Here is a 21163-nt window from a genome sequence, read left to right on the forward strand (position 1 = left end):
TCTACACGGTTAGAGGAAAACGCTTTTCAGGTTTCAGTCCCCTGAATGATTCTTTATTAAAAGTTCAGAATGTAAGAGTGAAACAAAACCCCAAAGAATTTTTAACTCTCATTTTTATGCTAAATGTATATAAACCTGTGTGTGCGTGTGTGTGACCATAACTGAAAGCACCCAGCTGATCATCGTTGAGATGCTCGGCTCTCATCTACATGAGCAGGAGAAGGAGACTAGAAGCCAAGATCAGGGCAGCATGAAGGGAAGTTGGTCGACTACTGGAGCTGCTGAAAGGTGCGATGAAGAAAGGGCAGCTGAAGAGTGCAACAATTATCTGATGTTATCCACTCTAGAATGAAATTTTGATAAAACACGGCAGCTAGCAACCAGCAACCAATCCAAAAGGCAATTTTTATTTCTTTCTTTTTGTCTTGTACAGCTGGTTGGCCAAAAGAGACGGTCGTCACTGACCGAATGAAATCAACTCCAGGCTTTTTGTTGTTGTTGATAAGATTAGCTTATGCTAGCTTACCTGCAAATATAAAAACAAACAAACAAAAACACTGTAATCTACTTTAGATTTCCAATGTTGTTGTACTATTGTACGAGGTATGACTGCAATGACAATAAAGAGTTATCTTATCATACATAGAAAGTGTGTATTGAGTGGATCAGATAAGTGAACCTGGAATCTTTGGGGTGATCTGCTGGAAAGATAACTGGAGGATGGAGCCATTCATTTTAAGCTCCTGTTTTACTGTTCCTAATAACACTTTACAGTATAAATGTTTGATGTTCTGTTGTTTGATTTTTGAATATTGATTACATCGATAGTTTTGTATTCTGGACACAAACTTCAAATATAGTTTTATTTTAAAAAACCTCAGTACTTGTACATTATTAGTACATCGATCTCCTCACCACCCCATCTCACACAGGAGTGTGTGAAGTACCCTCAGTTGTGATGTGCTGCCCTCTAGGGGACAACATTTTGAGTTGCACATTAAATAAACGGTTTATCCAAATACATCAGAGTCAAAATGAAGGAGTGAAGGAAACAAAACATACTTAATCAGAACTTTTGCAAATAAAAGAAAACTGGATTACCAAGTCTAAGAAAACTTTCCCAAAAACAAAAAGCACAGGAATGAGGAAAAACAGAGTGTGTGTGTGAGTGTGTGTGTGAGTGTGTGTGCACTTTAAACAGGACTGCAGAACCAAAGCCACGTGCACACCCCAACAAAGAAATATGGAGGAGAAGACGAAGGGGAGAAGGCAGCTGTAGGGAGGGGGCAACACCCCACCCTCCTTGACTGAGGCCCACAGAGGCCAAAGGACAGCAAGCCTCAGACCAGGAATAGAAGTGGGAGTGAATCTGCTCCACCAGTAATCAGAGCTCTGACCCACACACACACACACACACACTCACACACACACACACACACACTCACACACACACACTCACACACACACACACACACACACACACACACACACACACACACACACACACACACACACACACACACACACACTCACACACACACACACACACACACACACACACACACACACACACACTTTTGTAACGTTACTGTTACATTCTTATGCTTTTTTAAAATTCTTTCTAAATGTAAACAAAATCAAATCTTTGTGATTATCAGCTGTGACTCGGTGACCGGGGAGGGGATCGAATTCCCAGCCTGAATTCTTCTGGCGGTGACTCGGCGTGGCTGCTTCACGTGTTTGACCTCAGAAATAGGTTCTCACTCCAGGAACTTCCACGAAATGAGAAATGAGAGGGCCTGCAGTTGTTGCAGTGGGACTGAAGCAGTGGGGAAGAGGAGAAACAGGAGTTGGGTGAACCAAATAGTTGCTGGGTAGGTTTGAAATAACAGACTGCAGGAGGAGGCAGCGGTTTGTTGTAGCGTCTGTGCAGAGTGAGTCGGTCTGTTCCCATATGACAGAAGACACACAAGGTAACGTATAAGAACTGACACTATTCTGTGGAAGCGGTCTAACTGATAATGGTTTATGTAATCTGCATGATTATGGAGTGAAAGACATAAGCAGACTGAAGCACTCCTGTCTGTCTGTTGTTTTCTTGATTTCTTATTTTCCCCTCCCTGCTGAACCTTATTCAGGAAGTAACCTGTTACATCAGCTGTGAAATCCATCAGTCACAGCAGTTTTAGTTGTGTTACTGTGAGAGTCGAGTAGAACGTAGTATGTAACCCTCAAGTTACCAAACTCATATTTATAAATGCACATATTTTATATGATAGAAAGTTTAATGCCAGTAATTTCTGCTTTTATATATTTTTTAAAATCCAAAAACAAGTTAAAAATGTTAAATAAATGTTAACTTCTTAAAAAACTAAATGAATTTGTTCAGAACATTTTCATTCAGAAAACTGATGCTCACAGCTGCTTATAGATAAAAACATTCACGCAAAAATGTGATTCTGTCCTTCGGTTCTGATGCTGAGCTGTTCTACATCTGAGGTTACGAAGCCTCAAAAATGGCAGATATGTTTGGACTCCCGAGCTCTTGAGCCTAAACTCGAGAGTCCGTAACTCAGAAAATATTCCTAACAGGAATCTTGCTAATAAACTAAACTTATCATTGTGATGTTGAACATTTTACCTGCTGTGAAAAAAACAAACAGTTTCTTTGCCCCATTTCGCAGTTTTTATACTTCTGCTGTAGATATAATTTACATGCATTTGGCCCCCACAAGCGGGCCCTCTGCTCTGAGGGACTGAGTGAGGTTGTCTGGGTTTCCTGGTGCTTCATCTCTGTCTCCTCCTACAGGAAGATGATCGACAGAGTCCTGCTGCTCATCATCCTCCTGCCCTGTGTCTGTGGTTGGTCTGAACCTTCTCTTCATCATCCATCATTTACAGAACCTCACTCACTGATTCGACTGCTTTAAGCTTTTTTCTGTTCTCAGCGTGGGCTCCTGTGGTTGTGTCTCCTCCACAGGATCGCTGATCGTGACGGTGTCACAGAGCTTCCATCAGGCGGAGGAGAACGACAACATCACTCTGGAGTGGAACTTCACCACCAGAACGAACAGCTCGCCCAGTCTGCTTTCTGTCTTCTGCGACCTGATAGCCGATCAGGAGCTCTCAGTCCTGTATCGTGTGCAGGATGGCGTCGAGGTCTCAGAGCTTCAGGATAAACGGTTTGCAGGGCGAGTCTGGAGCGACAGCGATGCCCTCGCAGAAGGACGAATCGCGCTTCAGCTGTCCGGCCTGACGACTCACGACTCAGGTCTGTATGTGTGCAAAGTGAGCACGGATCACGGCGACGGCTCTGACAGCTGCCGGCTCAACGTCACCGGTAAATCTGTTCAGTAAAACCTTTCAAACATGTTTAACAATGCAGCGTCTTTAAAATCAAACGTGTTTCTTAATGGAGTTTTAAAATGACCATGAATGACATGCTGGGTCTTTCTACAGCAGCAGGGGACCTGACTGAACCTGAGACGTCACACGCAGGACTGGTCGGCATCTTCGTGGGAATAGCTTTGATGGGAACGACGGTGCTGGTTCTGTTCTGCTATCTGTTCATTCACTCTCTGCCTAAAGAGCAGGATTACGACTCAGAGTCCAGTTACGAAGCTGAGAAAACTTTCAGTGCGTCAGACGGATCACTTTAAAATGAGTCCGTTTGGTTTCTCGGTGCAGGGAGGATGTGTGCACGGGCGTGCTTATGGCTGCCCCGGCGTCAGGAGCCATTTCCCAAGACGAACCTCACCCCTCATTAGCTCGTGGAGGCTGCCGTTGGTCAGAAAATAAAGCCAAACAGATAAAAACTATTTTGGATCAAACTTATTCAGCTGTGATGCAAACCTGATGCAGAGGAGAAAGGAAAGGGAGACATTTCTCACTCGTCTCACAGCAGAATGCATGAAAATAGCAGCAACTTCAATGAAGACAGCAAAAGGTGAAAACGTGCAGCTCAGTGCTTCCTCATATGAAATATAAGAAAAGCTGTTTATAAACAGGCAAAAATAGAACATGTGAAACAGGTTTAGTGGAAAAAGATTAGCAGAGGCAGAAATGGTCATACACACGCATGAATGGTTGACAGTAGCGTCATTTATTTTGCTGGAATAACTCAAACAGGTCAGGTCAGTAGCAGTGTGCTCATTTCACCTGCAGATGGCAGTGCTTACACGTGGAGCTCATAACGTGACTCTTATCATTTTTGGTCATTTTCATAACCTTTAACAGCGTGCTTCTCAGCCAGGGCTCATGAAACTAAAAAGAAACAATGGATAAAAAAGACAGTTATTTTTAACCTGTTTCACTGACAGTTCATGTACAGTTTCAGCTCAGTCAGGATGTTTTGCACGAGCAGTGATGGAGGACGGTGTACCTGTGAGGGAGGTTTATCCAGCTCATGTTTATGGTCGGACGAACACAGAGGAGATTTCTTAGCCTTGTAGATCCATAAAAGAGATTATTATCAGTAGATCTCCACAGATTTTGACTGTGTCAAATGCTTCAAATGCTTCAAATGCTTCAAATGCTTCAAATGACGGATTCCAAGATAATTTCAAAATAATTCTCTTCGCTGCCTTTTAAAACTTCATTATCCTCACAGCTCTCACAGTGATTACACAGACTCTGCTCTGCCGTACTGCTTGCTGAAAAAGCAGTCCAGGTTCAGAGGTGTGTGTACGTGTTTAGACATCTTTGTGAGGACAGAAAGTTTGCCATGCCACTATACTTGTGGGGACCAACAGTCACTCCCCATGAGTTTAAAGACATGTTTGAGGCTCAAAGTGTGGTTTTAGTGTCAGGGTCACAGTTAGGTTATGGTTAGGTTTAGGCTCAGCGTTAGTTCATGTTTGATGGTTTGGTTAAGCTGCAAGAGAAAACATTATTTCAATTAATGTCCTCACTACGATGTGAAAACGTGTGTGTGTGTGTGTGTGTGTGTGTGCATATATTGTGACTTCCAGTCATCAGCTGCAGTGCTGAAAGTATAAAAGGCAAAAGGTTCTTTTATAAACAATAAACTTGATTTTTTAAATTGTCCTCACATCTCTGCAGTGATTTTTGTTTTTACAGTGGCCTGAAAATGGAGGTGCAGTTCCTCTAATGGCCACTCGAGGTTGAATCTAGAAGTGAGTCAGTCCCCACAGACGTCCATGTTCATCAGAAATAAACATGTTTACAGCCTGCCACAAAAAGGTACAACTGCACATCTCTTTATGTTCTTTACTCTCTGTGTAACTCTTTATTGACTCAAGGTTCGACATAGGCGGGAGTAGCAGCTGGCAGTCTGCTGAGGCCTCATCTCACCTCACCAGACCTCTGCAAAGGATTTGGCTCCAAAAATAAAGACATTTGCAGTCAAAATAGAATAGAATAGAATAGAATGTCTTTATTGTCATTGTCACAGGTACAACGAAATTGAAAGTGGTCTCCGACCCATGCATCATCCAAAAAATTAAAATGCTTCAAATGTGGACGTTGCTATGGCCATGCCGTCTTTTATATACAGTCAATGTTTTTTCCAACTTTCATTGTGTTGCTGCAGTTAATTCTTTTTTTTAAATCTACAGTGCTTAAACTGCAGTAAGCAGTTCAGAGTGTTCAAAAATGTGCGATCATATTTCTGAGCACATCTCTCAGCTCTTGATTTGAATCAAACGGTGACCTTTCCTCTGCACACACCGTCAGGCTCAGTGAATGTGATGTAAATTAAAATTCCTTGTGACAGAGAGGGAGAGGTCGAAGCTATTGACCAGTTTGACCTCCTCCGGCCTCTCGTGGTCCCTGCTGATCAGTTAATGCAGCCTCCCTCTCACAGCAGGGTGGACACAACCGGTCAAATCGACGATGTGAGTCTTTCTGCGAGACGACGGCAGCATGAAAGCGCCACTGAAACATCCACACATTCAGTCTCCAGGTCCCGCTGTGCTGTTGCTGGTTTCAGAGGACAGCTGAGACGAAAGCCAGAGCACCAACTGTCTTCACCGAGCTGAAGAAAGAGCAACACAGATGAAAATAGAACTCATCGAATATATGAATAAGACAGAATGAAGAACTCAGAGGGGCTTAATGAGGCCGTACAGCAAAATAAAAGCAGATTAGGAGAATATCAGAGGATGTGGAGACGATTAAATGAATTCTTTTGTCTGTTTTAATGTTCAATAGGCCACAATTATTTTCTTTTAAAATGCTGTGGAAAACCAAAACCTGCAGTTCCCTCGATGACCAGTGGAGGCTGGCTCCTACAGTGAGGCAGTTTCTGCTCCTCCTATGAGCTGTGTGACGTATTCACACATTAATGGACGCACTGGGGGCCATTTTTTATATCTTGCTCAAGGACACGTCAACAGTAATAGCACACATGAGGGAAAACATGAAATTTTAATTAATTTAATAAAAGACAAATTCAGCATTAACTCTGCAACAAATCTGCTCTGTTATGCTGAAGAGAACATTTTGGATTTTTTACAATCTGAAAAAAATGTTTTTAAATTTTTCTTGTGTTGCTGTTTTTTTTTTACCAGTCCATGAAAATGTTGGTTTAACTGCTCTGAAACTGACTGAAATACGTGTTCAAAACATTTTTATTGAATAAACAGGAGGAGCCGGCCTCAGCGAGTCACTTCCTAAAACTGAATAAAAGTGTGTTCAGTTATTTTAGAACCACATTCAGCTCTCTCTGTGCTCAGGTGTGATAGAGCATCAATCAGTGCGGTCGCTGTTTGATCACACACTCATTAACCTGCAGGTTAAACCATTGGCAGGCTGGGTGTTCTGTCCAGCAGGATAATGAACTCTTTCATCATCAGAAAGGCTGCTGCAGCACGCACATCTGCACGTTTTTGATTATAATGGAAAATCATGCTCTGTGTGAAAAACTAAGAATATTTTACATGTAAAATATTAAATATGCTCCAGGATGACCAACAGTGAATATGCCCAAGTCTGGTATCAACCAGCATCTATTAAAAACACATCAGCACAACATATGACACGGCTCTGCAGTGTAGGCCCCGCACTGTGCTGCCAAAAGAGTGAACGTCACGTGGATTAATCCATAAGGTTTAATATGATGTTGAGCCTTTGCAGCTATAACAGCTTCAGCTCTTCTGAGCTTCAGCTTTAGGAGTTTTATGGGAATTTCCACCATTCCTCCAGAAGAACAGTTGTGAGGTCAGACCTGATGCTGGACAAGAAGGCGTGGCCTGTCTCCACTGCTCTACACCTCTTCACCTGATGCTTTGCACTTGGTGATGTAAAGCTTGGATGCAGCTGCTCAGCGATGGAAACCCGCTCCATGAAGCTCTCTATGTGCTGTTCTCCAGCTAATCTGACAGCCACATGAAGTTTGGAGGTCTGTGGTGACTGACTCTGCAGGAAGCTGGCGACCTTTGCACACTCTGTGTCTCAGCATCTGCTCACCCCGCTCTGTGATTTGACTTTGCCACTGAGTTGCTGTTGGTCCCAATTAGTCTCACAGTGTTATTATACTGAATGAATTCTAAAACCACAGGTGTCTGTGGAATATTTAGTATTGTGGAAATTTCATGACTGGGCATCCTGTGACAGTTCCACGCTGAGATACTCTGAACTGCTCACCAGTGTTGGTCAAGTTACTTGAAAAAAGTAATCAGTAACTAATTATTGATAACTTCCCCCAAAAAGTAATCCCGTTACTTTATTGATTACTTATTTTCAAAAGTAATTAATTACTTAGTTACTTTTTAAAAACACAATTTACAACCTGAAGAGGTGATAAAGTGATAGATCTTTCAGCCCAATTCTACTTTTTCTGCATAATCCATCATACAAAATGTAATCAAATGGAAAAGTCTCTTTTTAAAACTTGTTTTATTAGTTTTAATCTTTTAACTTTACGCATCAAGCAAAAATGTAATTATATGCAACATTCTCTGACTGGAAGAAATTAGTTTAACATTTAAACCTATTTTCTGCACATTCCAGCACATAAAATAAAATATTTTGTGTGTTTACACTCAGTCTTTCAAATAGATGCAAGTAAAACACAGCAGAAAATAAATAAAGTCAAAGACTCAGCGGTCCTGTTGCTCTATTTTCACCTGTAAAGCAGGAGTGGGGTAGGCGGAGGGTTACCCTGGTGCAGGTGTGCCGTGGTCAGTGGAAGAATCCGCGAGTTTCTCTGTGAGGTTCCCATCACGTCGTAGCTACTCGCTGCTTGTTTGGAAGTTTAGGGGTTTTTTCGCTGTAAAAAGAAGTTTTCTTCCCACGCACAGCGGACACTAATGTTTTTGTCACTTTTTATGGAATCAAACTCAAAGTAAGGTCAGTACTTCCACGCTTTAAACGCTGCACGCTCATACTCTCTCTGCACTCGATATATGATCCACTGTTGATCTGCACACAGCTGTTGTCACTAACGTCGCACTCGCTTACGTCACTGTCATGAGACATTCTCGCAAAAAAATCACGGTTTTAGTAACGCAGTAACGCAGCGTTCCTACGGGAAAGTAACGGTAATCTAATTACCGTTTTTGCAATAGTAATCCCTTACTTTACTCGTTACTTGAAAAAAGTAATCTGATTACAGTAACGCGTTACTGCCCATCTCTGCTCCTCACAGCGTCCCATTCTTTCACATATGTTTGTAGAAGCTGTCTGTGCTGGATTTGAAACACCTGTGGGAGTGACCGGAACACCTGATTTCAATGATTTGAATGGATGAGTGAATACTTTTGGAAGCAAATGCAAAAATGAAGACCAAGCAAATAAAAAAAGTAATCCACAGATAGAACCTTGAAGTCCTCACAGCAGGTCAGACAGAGTTATATTCTCAGTGCATCCTCTGACTTTCTCCTCATTATTTCACTGCATGGTTTTTATTTAGAAAGCCTTTTCTTTAGGATTGTTCCCGTTAACACGTCCTTCTACTCTGAGTCCATTCCTGTGTTGGTACTAAAACCCCCTCTCTGTGCTCCCCGTGACCTCCCTTTAATATAGATCTCAGATACCAGGAGGACAATTAACAAGATTTACTCCTTCAGCCTTAAAGCTCATCGACTCGCTCTCTAAAATTCATTATGAGCTCACAGAGAATAGATTTTTTCCCCCTCTCGACCTGAATAGAGCGATCACACCTCTGTGAAAAACACCCCATTTGTTTCCTTCTGAGTGCAGAGCTGATCGATTTTATCAGCAAAAAAATCCATCAGGACTGAAGTGTTTGCAGCCTGGCATCATGACGTGTCACATCGCCAACACAACGAGTCACTTTGTGCAGAATCACAACTCGCTTTTTGGTTTCCGTGTGAGAAAAGTGACCCCTAACCTGAACATTGTCCACGTAACACAGAAAACAGACAAAAAAGTGCAATTTTCACCAAAACTATAATTACTGATAAATAAAAATAACCCTCAGTTCTGATGAGTTAAGAGAACGAAGCTCCATATTTGTGTGACTCGGTCTGCTTGCATGCAGCTAACACACTAACACACTAACACTAAACCCGAGTTCAGAGTTAAAGGAGTGTGCAGCACATTTAAATGTAGGAAACAAACATTGCGCCTCAGCTGGGAGAGAGAAGTCATTTACTTTTGTTTTCATTAATATTTCACTTTATCTTTTGTTTTTGAATAACTGAAATACTCCACGGGTATTTTATTTTGAAAGTCAATCCCGCAGATTAATTGAACTGATTAAAAGGTGAGCATATAAGAGAAATCTGATTGAATCTTTATTGAAAAAGGTGAACTATAACTGGATAAATAAAATAAATAAAATGACAGTGTGGGGAGACATGAAGGCCTCCCGTTCTGCGTTTCCATTATTTTTCTCATTCCTTCCTTCTTTGCTCCTTTCCTTTTTCCAGCCCATAATCACTTCATCTCCTCCCTCTAACCCCCTCTTCACCGAGATCCCTGTCAAATGATTTCGACCATCTCCTCTCCTCTTATTTTCTCCTCCCCCCTCTTCCTTGCGTTCCTCTTCGCTGCCTCTCCTTCCTGACCTCTCCTCTTCTCTAAATTATTCCCTCTTTTTCCTTCCAACAGTCCTCCTGCTTGTAGGAACCTGTCAAAGCAGCTGCACAGTGAATTTCCGTGCCTCGTCAATCAAACAGCGTCTCAGGTCGTGTGGCTGCAGTTTCTTTCACTGCTGCTTACATAACCTGTGTCGGATAATTGTGTCGTAACGCTCGTGATTTTGTTTTAGGTTGAAACGAAGCTCTCCTGGGGAGCGAGCTCTCCTCCGTCCTCGTCACCTTCTCTCCTCGTCTCCTCTCCTGGTCTTTACTTCTTCTCTCCGTAATTGCTTGTCAGCAGCCGCCGTCTCTCCCTCCCTCTCTCTCTCTCAGTGTGATTTTATGGCAGATCTTCCAATCTGCTGCTGTTGAACTGTCACCCTGTCAGCCCCCCCCCCCCGTGCTTGTGTGTGTGTTGGTACAGTATGTAGTCTGTGCGTGTAATCGATGATGATACTGTGTGTGTTTGTGTCACCTTTAACCTTCTGGAGACTGTTGAGGCTTTCAGTCTGTCAGCTTGTGAAGATTACAGGCTGTAGGTGCTGCTGCTGCTCGCACAAACACACTAATTCATCCCTCGACTGCCACTTACTATGTCTGCATCCCTCCCTGCACGCACACACACACACACACCCTGACCTCTCTGCATTATGCGACTCTGAGCTTTGAACAATGACTGAAAGCAGAAAATGGATTTCAAAATGTCACAAATGGAGAGAAAATGTCATAAAAACATGTTTCAGTGTTGATACAGCTCAGTGATAAGGACAGAGTACCACAGTACAAACATACACACACACACACACACACACACACACACACACACACACACACACACACACACACACACACACACACACACATCCATCATTGGTGTTATTTTGATTTGATTTGCATAAGAAGCCTAATAATATATTTTATATGCACTTTAGCAGAAGCGAGGAAACAAACAGAGAACATGAGAGAGATAAAAATACAAACAAAGCGAACAGAACACGAGGGATGAAGAACAGACTCACGGAGGCAAAACACACAATCTGACAACAGACAGCAAATACAAGCTGATTAGACACAAATGAAACTGCTGAGGGGGGTTAAAGGAAGGAGCTCTGACACAGACAAGCAACAGATGGAAACAATCATGGAAGACGAAGGCAGGAAGTAAATGCAAAGGTGACACACGAGGAAGAGCAATGACTAAAAATAAAATGGGAAGTGGAAACAAGGAAGACGAGACAACGCAAAGGATCACAAAACGAGGAAACACCGGAGACTCGAAAATGTATGAACACAAGAAATAATGTCAATAAATACAAACAAAGATTACAGAGACCAAATATTGACTCTTTAAAGACCAACAAAGGACCGAGCTTTGAACATTTAGAAAGTCTTTTTCTGACTGAGAAAAAAGAGAAAAAAAGTATTTTGGCGACTTTTAGACGCAGATTCTGTTCTCATCTTTCTGATTTTGACTGATTTTAGCATCTCGTACTATCAAAGCTTAGACATGAAGGAAGAGCCCAGCTCAACAGCTTCGCGTCCTCCTTGTTTCCATTATTTGCTTTATGTTTTTGTGAGTGCTGATTACTAGAATCTTATTTCTTTAGGAGACAGGACTTGGGACTTTAGTTTTTGAAAGTTCAACAGAAAATATCTATAAAACTCTTCTCGCACTCATTTTAAGATTTAACTTCAGAGTTGATCTGAAGAGTCTGCCTGAGCAGATCGGTGCTTCTCTCCCTGCACCGTCTCCTCCGTCCCTCCAAGCAGTCAGGCAGACGGCCCCGAGTGCTTCTGTTGGATGAAATCTTTCCTTCCAGTGTCTCCAAATGATTCTGTAAGGGAATAGATGATACAAATACTGTATTAGCTTAGAAAACTATAAAGTACTGCAGAAATGGGCTGAGATGACTTCTGATTGAAGTGAATACAGACTAATACATGTGCACTGTACCATGTCTGCTGGGTCCTTTCAGGAACTTGACAAACTCACACACGTAACCACAGGCAGACAGTGTTTATGCCAAAGCGACAGAGATGAATGGATGTTTGGGCAGCAGACTCACTTCAGCACACACATCACCATCGCGTTTCAGACAACAGCAGAAATACACACTAACCACTCTGTGTGTGTGTGTTTGAACAGTGAGTGTGTGCAAGTGCAGAAACCTTCTAGTTCAAAATAGCAAGAGAGTGTTGTTTGAAGAGATGTGCATGCCTGTGTGTGTGTGTGTGTGTGTGTGTGTGTGTGTGTGTGTGTGTGTGTGTGTGTGTGTGTGTGTTTGGTGGGTGGGTGTGACACACTGTAGACACTGCAGAGGCATCTCTCCCTCTGTCGATGTAATTACTGTGTTGAGCTGATAAACTGCTCTCACAGGACTCACCGTCAGAGGGGGGGGGGGGGGCAGAGGAAGGTGGGAGGAGGAGAGGAGAGAATACAGGATGGAAGGAAAGGAGAGAGGGTTAGGAATCAGGACAAGATGACAGATGAGCAGAGGAGGATGCAGAAAAAGGGAGATGACAGAGAAGCAGCAAGAGAGGGAGAGGAGTGTGGACAGATGGAGGTGAGAGGAGATGCTGTGCAGAGAAAACAAAGGATCTGAAAAAGGGTGGAGAGGAAAGAAAGGGTTGGGGAGGAGAGCAGAGCGAAAGGAGGTGAAGAGGAGGAGTGAGGATGAGTTAAAGGATGGAGAAGGAAGAGAAGATGAGGAGAGGGGAGGTGTATTGATTCAGTGCTATGACAGTGTTGTGTATTTCATCTGGACAGGGCTGGAGCCACACACACACACACACACACACACACACACACACACACTACAAAGTGACCTTTAAGATGATAAAATGATGAAAATGAAAACAAACAGTGAAATCGACGTCCATTCTTAAAGACTCTACAGCAGGTGATGTGTTTAATGACCTGCAGTGAAAGTACGCAGAAATATCAAAGTCTAATGATTCCTTTGTTCATCCAGTTTGAAACATATTTAGTGTGGATCTGGGGTAATGATGCCACTGATGCTCACTGGATGCTCTGACTAGGGTTCGGTTTTCCTCTCTAGGTCCAATGGTTCATTGATCTGATTGGCTGAAGTTTGCCATGATAGACACTGTTAGCCAGATGGTTTATCCAATCAGCTGCCAATTTTTCTTTGAAAGTGCCTGACCTTTTCCAAACCGTTTCCAAGGACAACTTCCCAGATGGTGTAACTAAGCATCTGGCACGTGTGGTTTTGGACGTCTTTAATTTAAGTCAAATATATATATGGTTTGCCATCACATCGTGCCCGGGCGTTCATGTCCCCCTGAGGATAAATTATAACAGTATTTTAAGAACTTCCTCATTTGACACCATCATTAAATGAAGAAGAAGATAAAGAATTTTCCAGTTCTGTGTTTCATGGAATCTAATAAATGATGAATGGTCTTTTTTATAGGGCAACTTTATACATAAAGAAGTTATTTTCATTTCTTTCACACACACACACACACACACACACACACACACACACACACACACACACACACACACACACACACACACACACGTGTAACATGTAAGCCTTGCACAAGAACATTTTGGCACATATGCACTACAGCCTGAGCCACAGCTGCCCATAAATCTGAAATCTATCTATCCAGGCACTTTACATTGTAAGGTAGAGACACTTCAATAAAAAGATCAAACCCCAACAATCAAACAATGAGTCAGCACTTGGTGACAGTGGGAAGGAAAAAACTTTTAACAGGAAGAAGAAACCTCCAGCACAGCCAGGCTCAGGGAGAAGAAGACGGGTCAAAAGCAATGTTCCCTCTAATGTTTCATGTGTCTGAGCGAGCACACCAACTCCCTGAGCGTCCCTTGGACCACTGTGAGCGACAGCAGACGTGTGCACTGTGGTCACGCCCAGTGTTGGTCAAGTTACTTGAAAAAAGTAATCAGTTACTAATTACTGATTACTTCCCCAAAAAAGTAATCCCGTTACTTTACTGATTACTTATTTTCAAAAGTAATTAATTACTTAGTTACTTAGTTACTTTTTAAAAACACGATTTACAACCTGTATAGGTGATAAAGCGATAGATCTTTCAGCCCAATTCTACTTTTTCTGCATAATCCATCATACAAAATGTAATCAAATGGAAAAGTCTCTTTTTAAAACTTGTTTTATTAGTTTTAATCTTTTAACTTTATGCATCAAGCAAAAATGTAATTATCTGCAACATTCTCTGACTGGAAGAAATTAGTTTAACATTTAAACCTATTTTCTGCACATTCCAGCACATAAAATAAAATATTTTGTGTGTTTACACTCAGTCTTTCAAATAGATGCAAGTAAAACACAGCAGAAAATAAATAAAGTCAAAGACTCAGCGGTCCTGTTGCTCTATTTTCACCTGTAAAGCAGGAGTGAGGCAGGCGGAGGTTTACCCTGGTGCAGGTGTGCCGCGGTCAGTGGAAGAATCCGCGAGTTTCTCTGTGAGTTTCCCATTACGTCGTAGCTACTCGGTGCTTGCTCGGAAGTTTAGGGGTTTTTTTCGCTGTAAAAAGAAGTTTTCTTCCCACGCACAGCGGACACTAATGTTTTTGTCACTTTTTATGGAATCAAACTCAAAGTAAGGTCAGTACTTCCACGCTTTAAACGCTGCACGCTCATACTCTCTCTGCACTCGATATGTGATCCATTGTTGATCTGCACACAGCTGTTGTCACGAACGTCGCACTCGCTTACGTCACTGTCATGAGACATTCTCGCAAAAAATCACGGTTTTAGTAACGCAGTAACGCAGCGTTCCTACGGGAAAGTAACGGTAATCTAATTACCGTTTTTGCAATAGTAATCCCTTACTTTACTCGTTACTTAAAAAAAGTAATCAGATTACAGTAACACGTTACGCCAGCATCCAATCCATGCAAGTTACAGTTTATTAAAATAATCAAATTACAGCATTTACATTTATGTTAGACGACTTTTAATTAACTGCTTTAGCCCACTTACAATGAAAATGTAAAAAAAAAAATCTTGTCCATGACCTGTAGCATGTTAACACTATTGGAAGTAAAAATAACTTTGACAACAATTTTGAAAACACAACTTTCTTTCTTTCTTTCTTTCTTTTTTTTAATTTTTATAAAGCTCTGACTGTATTATGAGTCTGTGGTCTGGGAGAGAGTCTGTAACTCTGTCTGCAAAATACAGTAAATAATGACCAATGTTGGGTAGATAATTATATAGTTACTTCTTCAAAAAAGTAACTGAGTTATGCAAACAACAAAGTTTTTTGCAGCTGTTTACCTAAAAAAGCAGCCAAGGCGTTTTTAAACAAACATTTCAAACTATTTACAGAACATGTCTGTGAAGGTTCTCAGTCATCCAGGCCATTGTAGTCAAAGGAGCTTACAAAGAATAACACACAACAAAACTATTGACTACACTACACATTAAGTACACACTAACTACACACTAACTACACACTAACTACACAAGATTTGCGGTAAACGTCTCAAATCTCTCACATCTCAAAACACGCCGTCACTCCTAAAACTTCCCCCTCCCTAAACATTTAAATGCCATGTTGCCATATCATTTTTTGATTGGTCGCCATGGTACATTTTTCCACCAATAGGAAAGGGCGGGGTGTTTTGGTTTTGTTTTTGCTCACAGGCGGAGAGTTCTTTCCTTATAAAACGCTGTTTTTACCGTTTCTTCCCGCAGTAAATATAAACAACGACAGTATTCAGGAAGAAAAACAAACATTGCAGATATTTTATCATAACTCTGGTTTTACGTGGCCGATCAGCACAATTTAAAAACTGCTATAAAGTCCACACTTTGTCCGTCAGTTGTTCCGTCTGTCCTGCTCACATCTCCAATGGTTGTACACGTTGTCATTAACGTGGCTTCACTCCACATCAGCCGCTTTGCTAAAACACCGGCACATAAGGACGCTGTCATAGCCTGTCAACGCTTAGCTGCGTATATACGAATGTGAATCGCATCATTGGCTGGACTATGTGATAAGGTGGCATCGTTCTGATCCCATACAGGAGCAGCCAGTCACTGACTCACACTGCGAAACAGAATTGTTAAACTTTTAATTTTAATTTAAATTCAGGTAGAATTGTTTCTTTGTGTGCAACGCAGATTTTCTGTGCGCAGAGACTGTGCAAGCAGTGCGCAATTGCGCACGCGCGCAGCTTAGAGGGAACATTGGTCAAAAGGTATTATGAGGTCTTTAAGAAAAGATGGGGCGGATTGTATGTGAGGGGAAGGAATCTAAATTTTGTTCTGGGTCCAGTAACAACCCAAAGAAGGGCTGCAAAGTGTCTGTGCCCAAGATGGGCAGGAAGACACAGGATACATGCATCAAGTGCAAGAAGCAGATATGCAACACTCTCACTCAGGCACAAACAGGTTGTTTGTCCATTGGTGCTGATGGATAGTGTAGAAGGAGTAAAGCTCAATAATGATCAGAAACCCTGCTTCATCTGTAGATAAACATGTTGCTTCAACCCTGGTCTTAGTTATGATCGATTTTTCTTTTTTATTACATTTCATCACAAAAAAGGACATAAATTCATAAATTAGTTTCAAGAGGTGTAAAAGCTAATTATTAACCATACACATGGCCTGTATTGCTTGGAACTCAGTTAAAGTAAACACCTTTTTTTATATAGATTATTGTTGGTGCATTGATTTAATGAGGCGGTTCCACCAGACCTGCCAATACTGGCTGAGTAACAAAAACAAAAATGCCTCATGGGGCTTAATTACAGCTCAAGTGTTAGGACCTGAAATTGAGCGTAGTGCTAGCTCACAGCTGGCACCCTTCTTCACACCAAGTAACCAAACCTCATGTAGGATGGACTGTTTAAGCTGCGTCAGAGGCAGGATACTGTCCCTGTGGATCTGCATGCCACTTTGCAACCCAGTTCACCCCAGCTCCTTTCAACTGGGTTCCACTTCCTACTTATAGAAGGACTTCCTCTATACAATCTGTACTTTCTATAGATTAAACAAATCCAATCTGCGGTTTTTGGTAGTTTTCTGAGCTGGTTGGAGATGCCATCACTTTAACCACTCAGCCACGACACACAAATACAAACACAAAAAACAGACTGACAGACAGACGACAGTCTACAGACATGTCCTGATTAGCTGAGTGAGAATATTATTGGCTGTTGTTTCTAGCTGGGTCAATCAATAAATGAACAGCAGTGCAATAACAGCCGATGGTCTGCTTCGTAATTATTTAACCATGATTATTAGAGTCTCGCTGGGTTGGTGCTGCGGTGGTCAGGAGACACTGCTCCGTGATCCTCCCACTTTAATAAAACAAAACAACAGCTGTGTTCATCGAGGTCAACGTGCTCCAGAGATTTACCATCGCATTCAGATGTCATGACATGACATACTCATTCTTAAATGATCCAACTCCATTAGCTAGCTTTGTGAGGTGATGGACATTGGCTGTTTTTGCAGTTGCCTGGCAACAGCAGGTGGACGCTGTCTGTAACCTGTGTCGTGTGTGATCAGCTTCACCTGGTAATTAAATACATTAGAAATCGATATCTGTTGCTGTGGCACTATAATAAAATCAGAGTGTGATTCCTCCGAGCGATGGTGCTGCTCATTGTTCACACACACACACACACACACACACACACACACACACACACACACATACACACACACACTCACACACACACACTGTTACAGCAGGACTCGTGGTGCCAGTGACGTTTATCAGTGTTTATGAGGACTCATTAAAAACAGATTCACATTAACAGAGAGGCACAAGTTTGTATCTTCATTTCATGTTAATATGAAAGTAATTCATGACTCTGTGTGTGTGTGTGTGTGTGTGTGTGTGTGTGTGTGTGTGTGTGTGTGTGTGTGTGTGTGTGTGTGTGTGTGTGTGTGTGTGTGTGTGTGTGTGTGTGTGTGTGTGTGTGTGTGTGTGTGTGTGTGTGTGTGTGTGTGTGTGTGTGTGTGTGTGTGTGTGTGTGTGTGTGTGTGTGTGTGTGTGTGTGCGTGTGTGTGTGTGTTAGGGTACGACGACTAAATTGAATTAAACTGGATACATATAAATGTCTGCAGAGTTAATTTATAAGAAGATTAATTGGTTAGGAAACACACACACACACACACACACACACACACACACACACACACACACACACACTCACTCTGCAATCCTGTAGTTAAATTGTTGAAATGTTTGCTGCCCCTCCCCCTCTGAGCCATTATCTTTTGCCCTTTCTGTTTCTCTCCTTCCTTTCTTCTGCTGTCACCATGTTTCTCTCTTTTTCACCGCACACACATTCAGTAAAAGAAAAGCAGGCTGCCGTGGTAACAAAGACGAGAGGAAGGAAATGAAGACAAAGACAGAAGAGAATGAGAGAGATTGAGGACTTGAGAAATTCGGGTTTCATGGTTTTTATTCCTCCTCTGCAGCTGAGATGAAATTATTTAAAAAAGCCTCGGGAACATTAAAAATAGCAACAAAAAAGTGATGATTTCACTAAGCTCAAAGGGCAGAAGCTCGAAGTTTAGCTAAAAATCTAAACTTTGTGGCATTAGAGAAGCAGCGGGATCATGAACTGGAATGTGATCAGGAAGTTGAACGGCGGACGTTTTGTGTTGCACAGAGGATTCATTTGGAATCAGGAATATGTGCACAATCTGGATTTGGCTTCTTTCTCCCAATCATTTCTTCTCAAACTGCCACTTCAGGCAGGGCATGGATAATCAGGGGCGTAAAGGAGAATCTGATAAATCTCAGCTGAAAATAGATTTCAGCAACTCTCAGAACAACAAACAGCAGCATGAGTCTGTGTTTCACAATAAAGCACAAGGTGGACGAATGAGAGACCTCGAACCCCAAACCAAAGGGAAACCGTGTACACGTGTTATCTCACATCTAACAAGGTTATCAGTCAAGAAAGTCTCCAACTCCGCTTTTGTGTCATGTTAATGACACAGATCCCTCGAGACTCACAGAACTAAATGATTTCTTATGCTGTGCAGATAGAGAGGAGAAGACGGTGAATGGCAGCTGATGATCACAGGGCTACATCTGTGCCAGCATCATGCACACGCCTACACCAGGGACACCAACATACATGTGATCCAGAGAAACACTGGAAATTAATATTATTCTCACAAATGATCTGACCTCAGGGAAGAATATAAAAAGAGAATTAAACCGAGCCGAGGCTCATCCCCTGCTGTTCCCCGGGACTTCATCCTCTTCTCTCCTCTGCTTGCCTTCAGCCCACAAGGCAGATGGCTGCGCCCCACTGAGCCTGGTGCTGCTGGAGGTGTGTTCCTGCTAAAGGGGAGTTCTTCCTCCCCACTGCTAATTCTGTCTATGTACAGTGTAGAGAGCCTTGACATAACTGTTGGTGTGATCAGTGAGGACGTCATCAGACTGATGCAGACTACTTCTGCTGCTGTGTCATTTGTCTTTTTGGGTGTTTATGTGCATAAATTATGACCTGAATTACTTTTTACAGATAATTAATTAATACCATTAAATTGCCTTCTGTTAAGGCTAATGGGGTTACTGGTTTATTGGACTGGAACCAATTTATACCAGTGTCTGTATGGTGTGTTTGTATGTGCACAGTAATCGGTGTACTGTTGTCTTCATTTTGAATCATAAATCATCCTCGGTCCTAAATCAGCTGTTTTAAATCCTCCCACATTTAAGACCACTTTCTTCTGATTGGCTGCCCCTCAGCATCAGAGGGTTTGACGAGCAGGTGGGTGGGGCATCTGTACTGACAGTCAGAGACTGAGATGCAGGAGATGAACTGAGTGTTTCACAGAGTCTGCAGCTGGAGCTGTTGGCTCAGGCACACGTGGACTAAGACACGTAGGAGAGAAAGTAAGAATAATAAAGAAAATAAGTTCTACTTACAGATGTGTTTGGTTGCAGACTGCTTAAACTGTTTAAACTAGAAGATTTATTGTAAATATGGGATAAATACACTATTGTGTACAATACACCAGTGTATTCTGGCTGCTATCAGTGGGTCTGAAACCCCCCACACATGCCTGCTGTGCTCTTTACTGTGATTTTTTTCGTCTTGCCAGAACACAAAGCTGACACGTTGACCGTCCTCTGCAGGAGGAAGAAGCCGGCCGTATAAAACTCAAATGTTCCTGCTGGTTTAAACTGTTAAAGTTGACATTTTGAAGATAAGAGGATTCCTCCTGACAAACAGCATGCACATGCAGATAACAGTCTGCTCGGTGTTCTTTAAACCGCAAAGACAACACAAAAAATGTTTACATGCATGCACGCTGAGTAAGAGTTGAATGTCAGAGAGATAAATGAACAGGTGAAGAACAATAAGAAGAAGAGACGAAAAAAAAGGAAAGATGGGAGGGCGGACAGAGCAGGTGGGAGGGAGAAGCAGAGGAGGAGGAAAGAGCCATCGTGGAGGGGAAAATTAATTGCCCGCTGCAGGTTATTGGCTGGCTGCACCGCCACGGAGGCTGCTGTTGTTCCAGCGTGGGGAGGATGCTGCAGAAGAAGAGAGAGCGGCGAGCAGAGAGCTGCAGATCTCTGCTGATTCCTGATGCACCGCCGGCTCCTTTTCATCCGTCTGTAGAGAGCCACGGCCGCTCAGACTGGGAGGGAAACGCCACATATCTGTTTTAATTTGGAAGAAAACAGAAGGAAGACGAGCAGGTGGGGACACAAGTGTGCCGGTTTTACCCACTTCAGGATCACCTTCTGTGGGAGGAGAAGGCGACTGATTCCCCGGGGAAATCAAGGAGTGGACGGTTCCCAAAACATCTGGAAAGGTGCAGCTGGAAATATTCTTTAAATGAGATTTAAAATGAAATCACTTTGGCTAAATCCTGTTTAGATTTGTTTTTTCTTCCAGGGGGGGCTTTGGAGTTTCTGAATTTTACTTCTTCTTGTAAAGCTGAACTTCAAAAATCCTCTTCTTATCCATCTGCAGTTTCAATTCCTACATATTTTATCTATGAAAGTCTTATTTTCTGGTATTCCAGTGCAGTAAATTGTCTTTTATCACTGGGATGCTTTAACAAAGCTGAGATGGAACATTCTTCATGATCTTATTTGATCGACTGATTATTTTCTCGATTTCTCCCAGAATGTCAGAGTCGGTAGTTTTGCAT

The 21163-nt window shown here is 42.2% G+C and overlaps 3 protein-coding genes across 8 annotated transcripts in view; all 3 read left to right on the plus strand.

Moving 5' to 3' along the window:
* LOC120728121 (neural cell adhesion molecule L1.1-like) overlaps positions 1–21163 on the plus strand; it is a 589469-nt gene that overhangs the window by 340990 nt on the left and 227316 nt on the right. The gene's annotated exons all lie outside the window — the stretch shown is intronic.
* Positions 1548–20664, plus strand: LOC120728146. 4 transcript variants are annotated; one of them, XR_005694651.1, is made up of 5 exons: positions 1550–1874; positions 2810–2862; positions 2981–3340; positions 3460–3892; positions 20652–20664. XR_005694651.1 is itself a non-coding variant. In XM_040022926.1 (4 exons), exons 1-4 carry the CDS (start codon positions 1783–1785, stop codon positions 3657–3659), a joined length of 702 nt encoding a protein of 233 aa, XP_039878860.1. In that variant the 5' UTR covers positions 1548–1782; the 3' UTR covers positions 3660–5477. The 4 variants fall into 4 exon arrangements, 3 of the variants coding, with proteins under 3 accessions (XP_039878860.1, XP_039878859.1, XP_039878861.1); XM_040022926.1 differs by lacking the exon at positions 20652–20664 and having other exon boundaries at positions 1548–1874; positions 3463–5477; XM_040022925.1 differs by lacking the exon at positions 20652–20664 and having other exon boundaries at positions 3460–5477.
* Positions 20480–21163, plus strand: part of LOC120728123 (PDZ domain-containing protein 4-like) — a 51714-nt gene continuing 51030 nt past the window's right edge. For 2 of the 3 annotated variants that reach the window (XM_040022864.1, XM_040022865.1), the window contains exon 1: positions 20480–20821. The gene's annotated coding sequence lies outside the window, so the exon portion shown is untranslated. The remainder of the gene's footprint in view (positions 20822–21163) is intronic. The other variant, XM_040022866.1, reaches the window with a different exon arrangement.

This window comes from Simochromis diagramma, unplaced genomic scaffold (genome assembly GCF_900408965.1).
Source record: "Simochromis diagramma unplaced genomic scaffold, fSimDia1.1 OVJJ01000308.1, whole genome shotgun sequence".
Lineage (NCBI taxonomy): Eukaryota > Metazoa > Chordata > Actinopteri > Cichliformes > Cichlidae > Simochromis > Simochromis diagramma.

Excerpts from the sequence above, each read along its gene's own strand:
- LOC120728146 (XM_040022925.1), top strand. The coding sequence starts at position 1,783 with ATGAGAAATGAGAGGGCCTGCAGTTGTTGCAGTGGGACTGAAGCAGTG. Across the intron at positions 1,875-2,809 it reads GTGAACCAAATAGTTGCTGG|GAAGATGATCGACAGAGTCC; the intron begins GTAGGTTTGAAA and ends CTCCTCCTACAG. Across the intron at positions 3,341-3,459 it reads CTGCCGGCTCAACGTCACCG|CAGCAGGGGACCTGACTGAA; the intron begins GTAAATCTGTTC and ends GTCTTTCTACAG.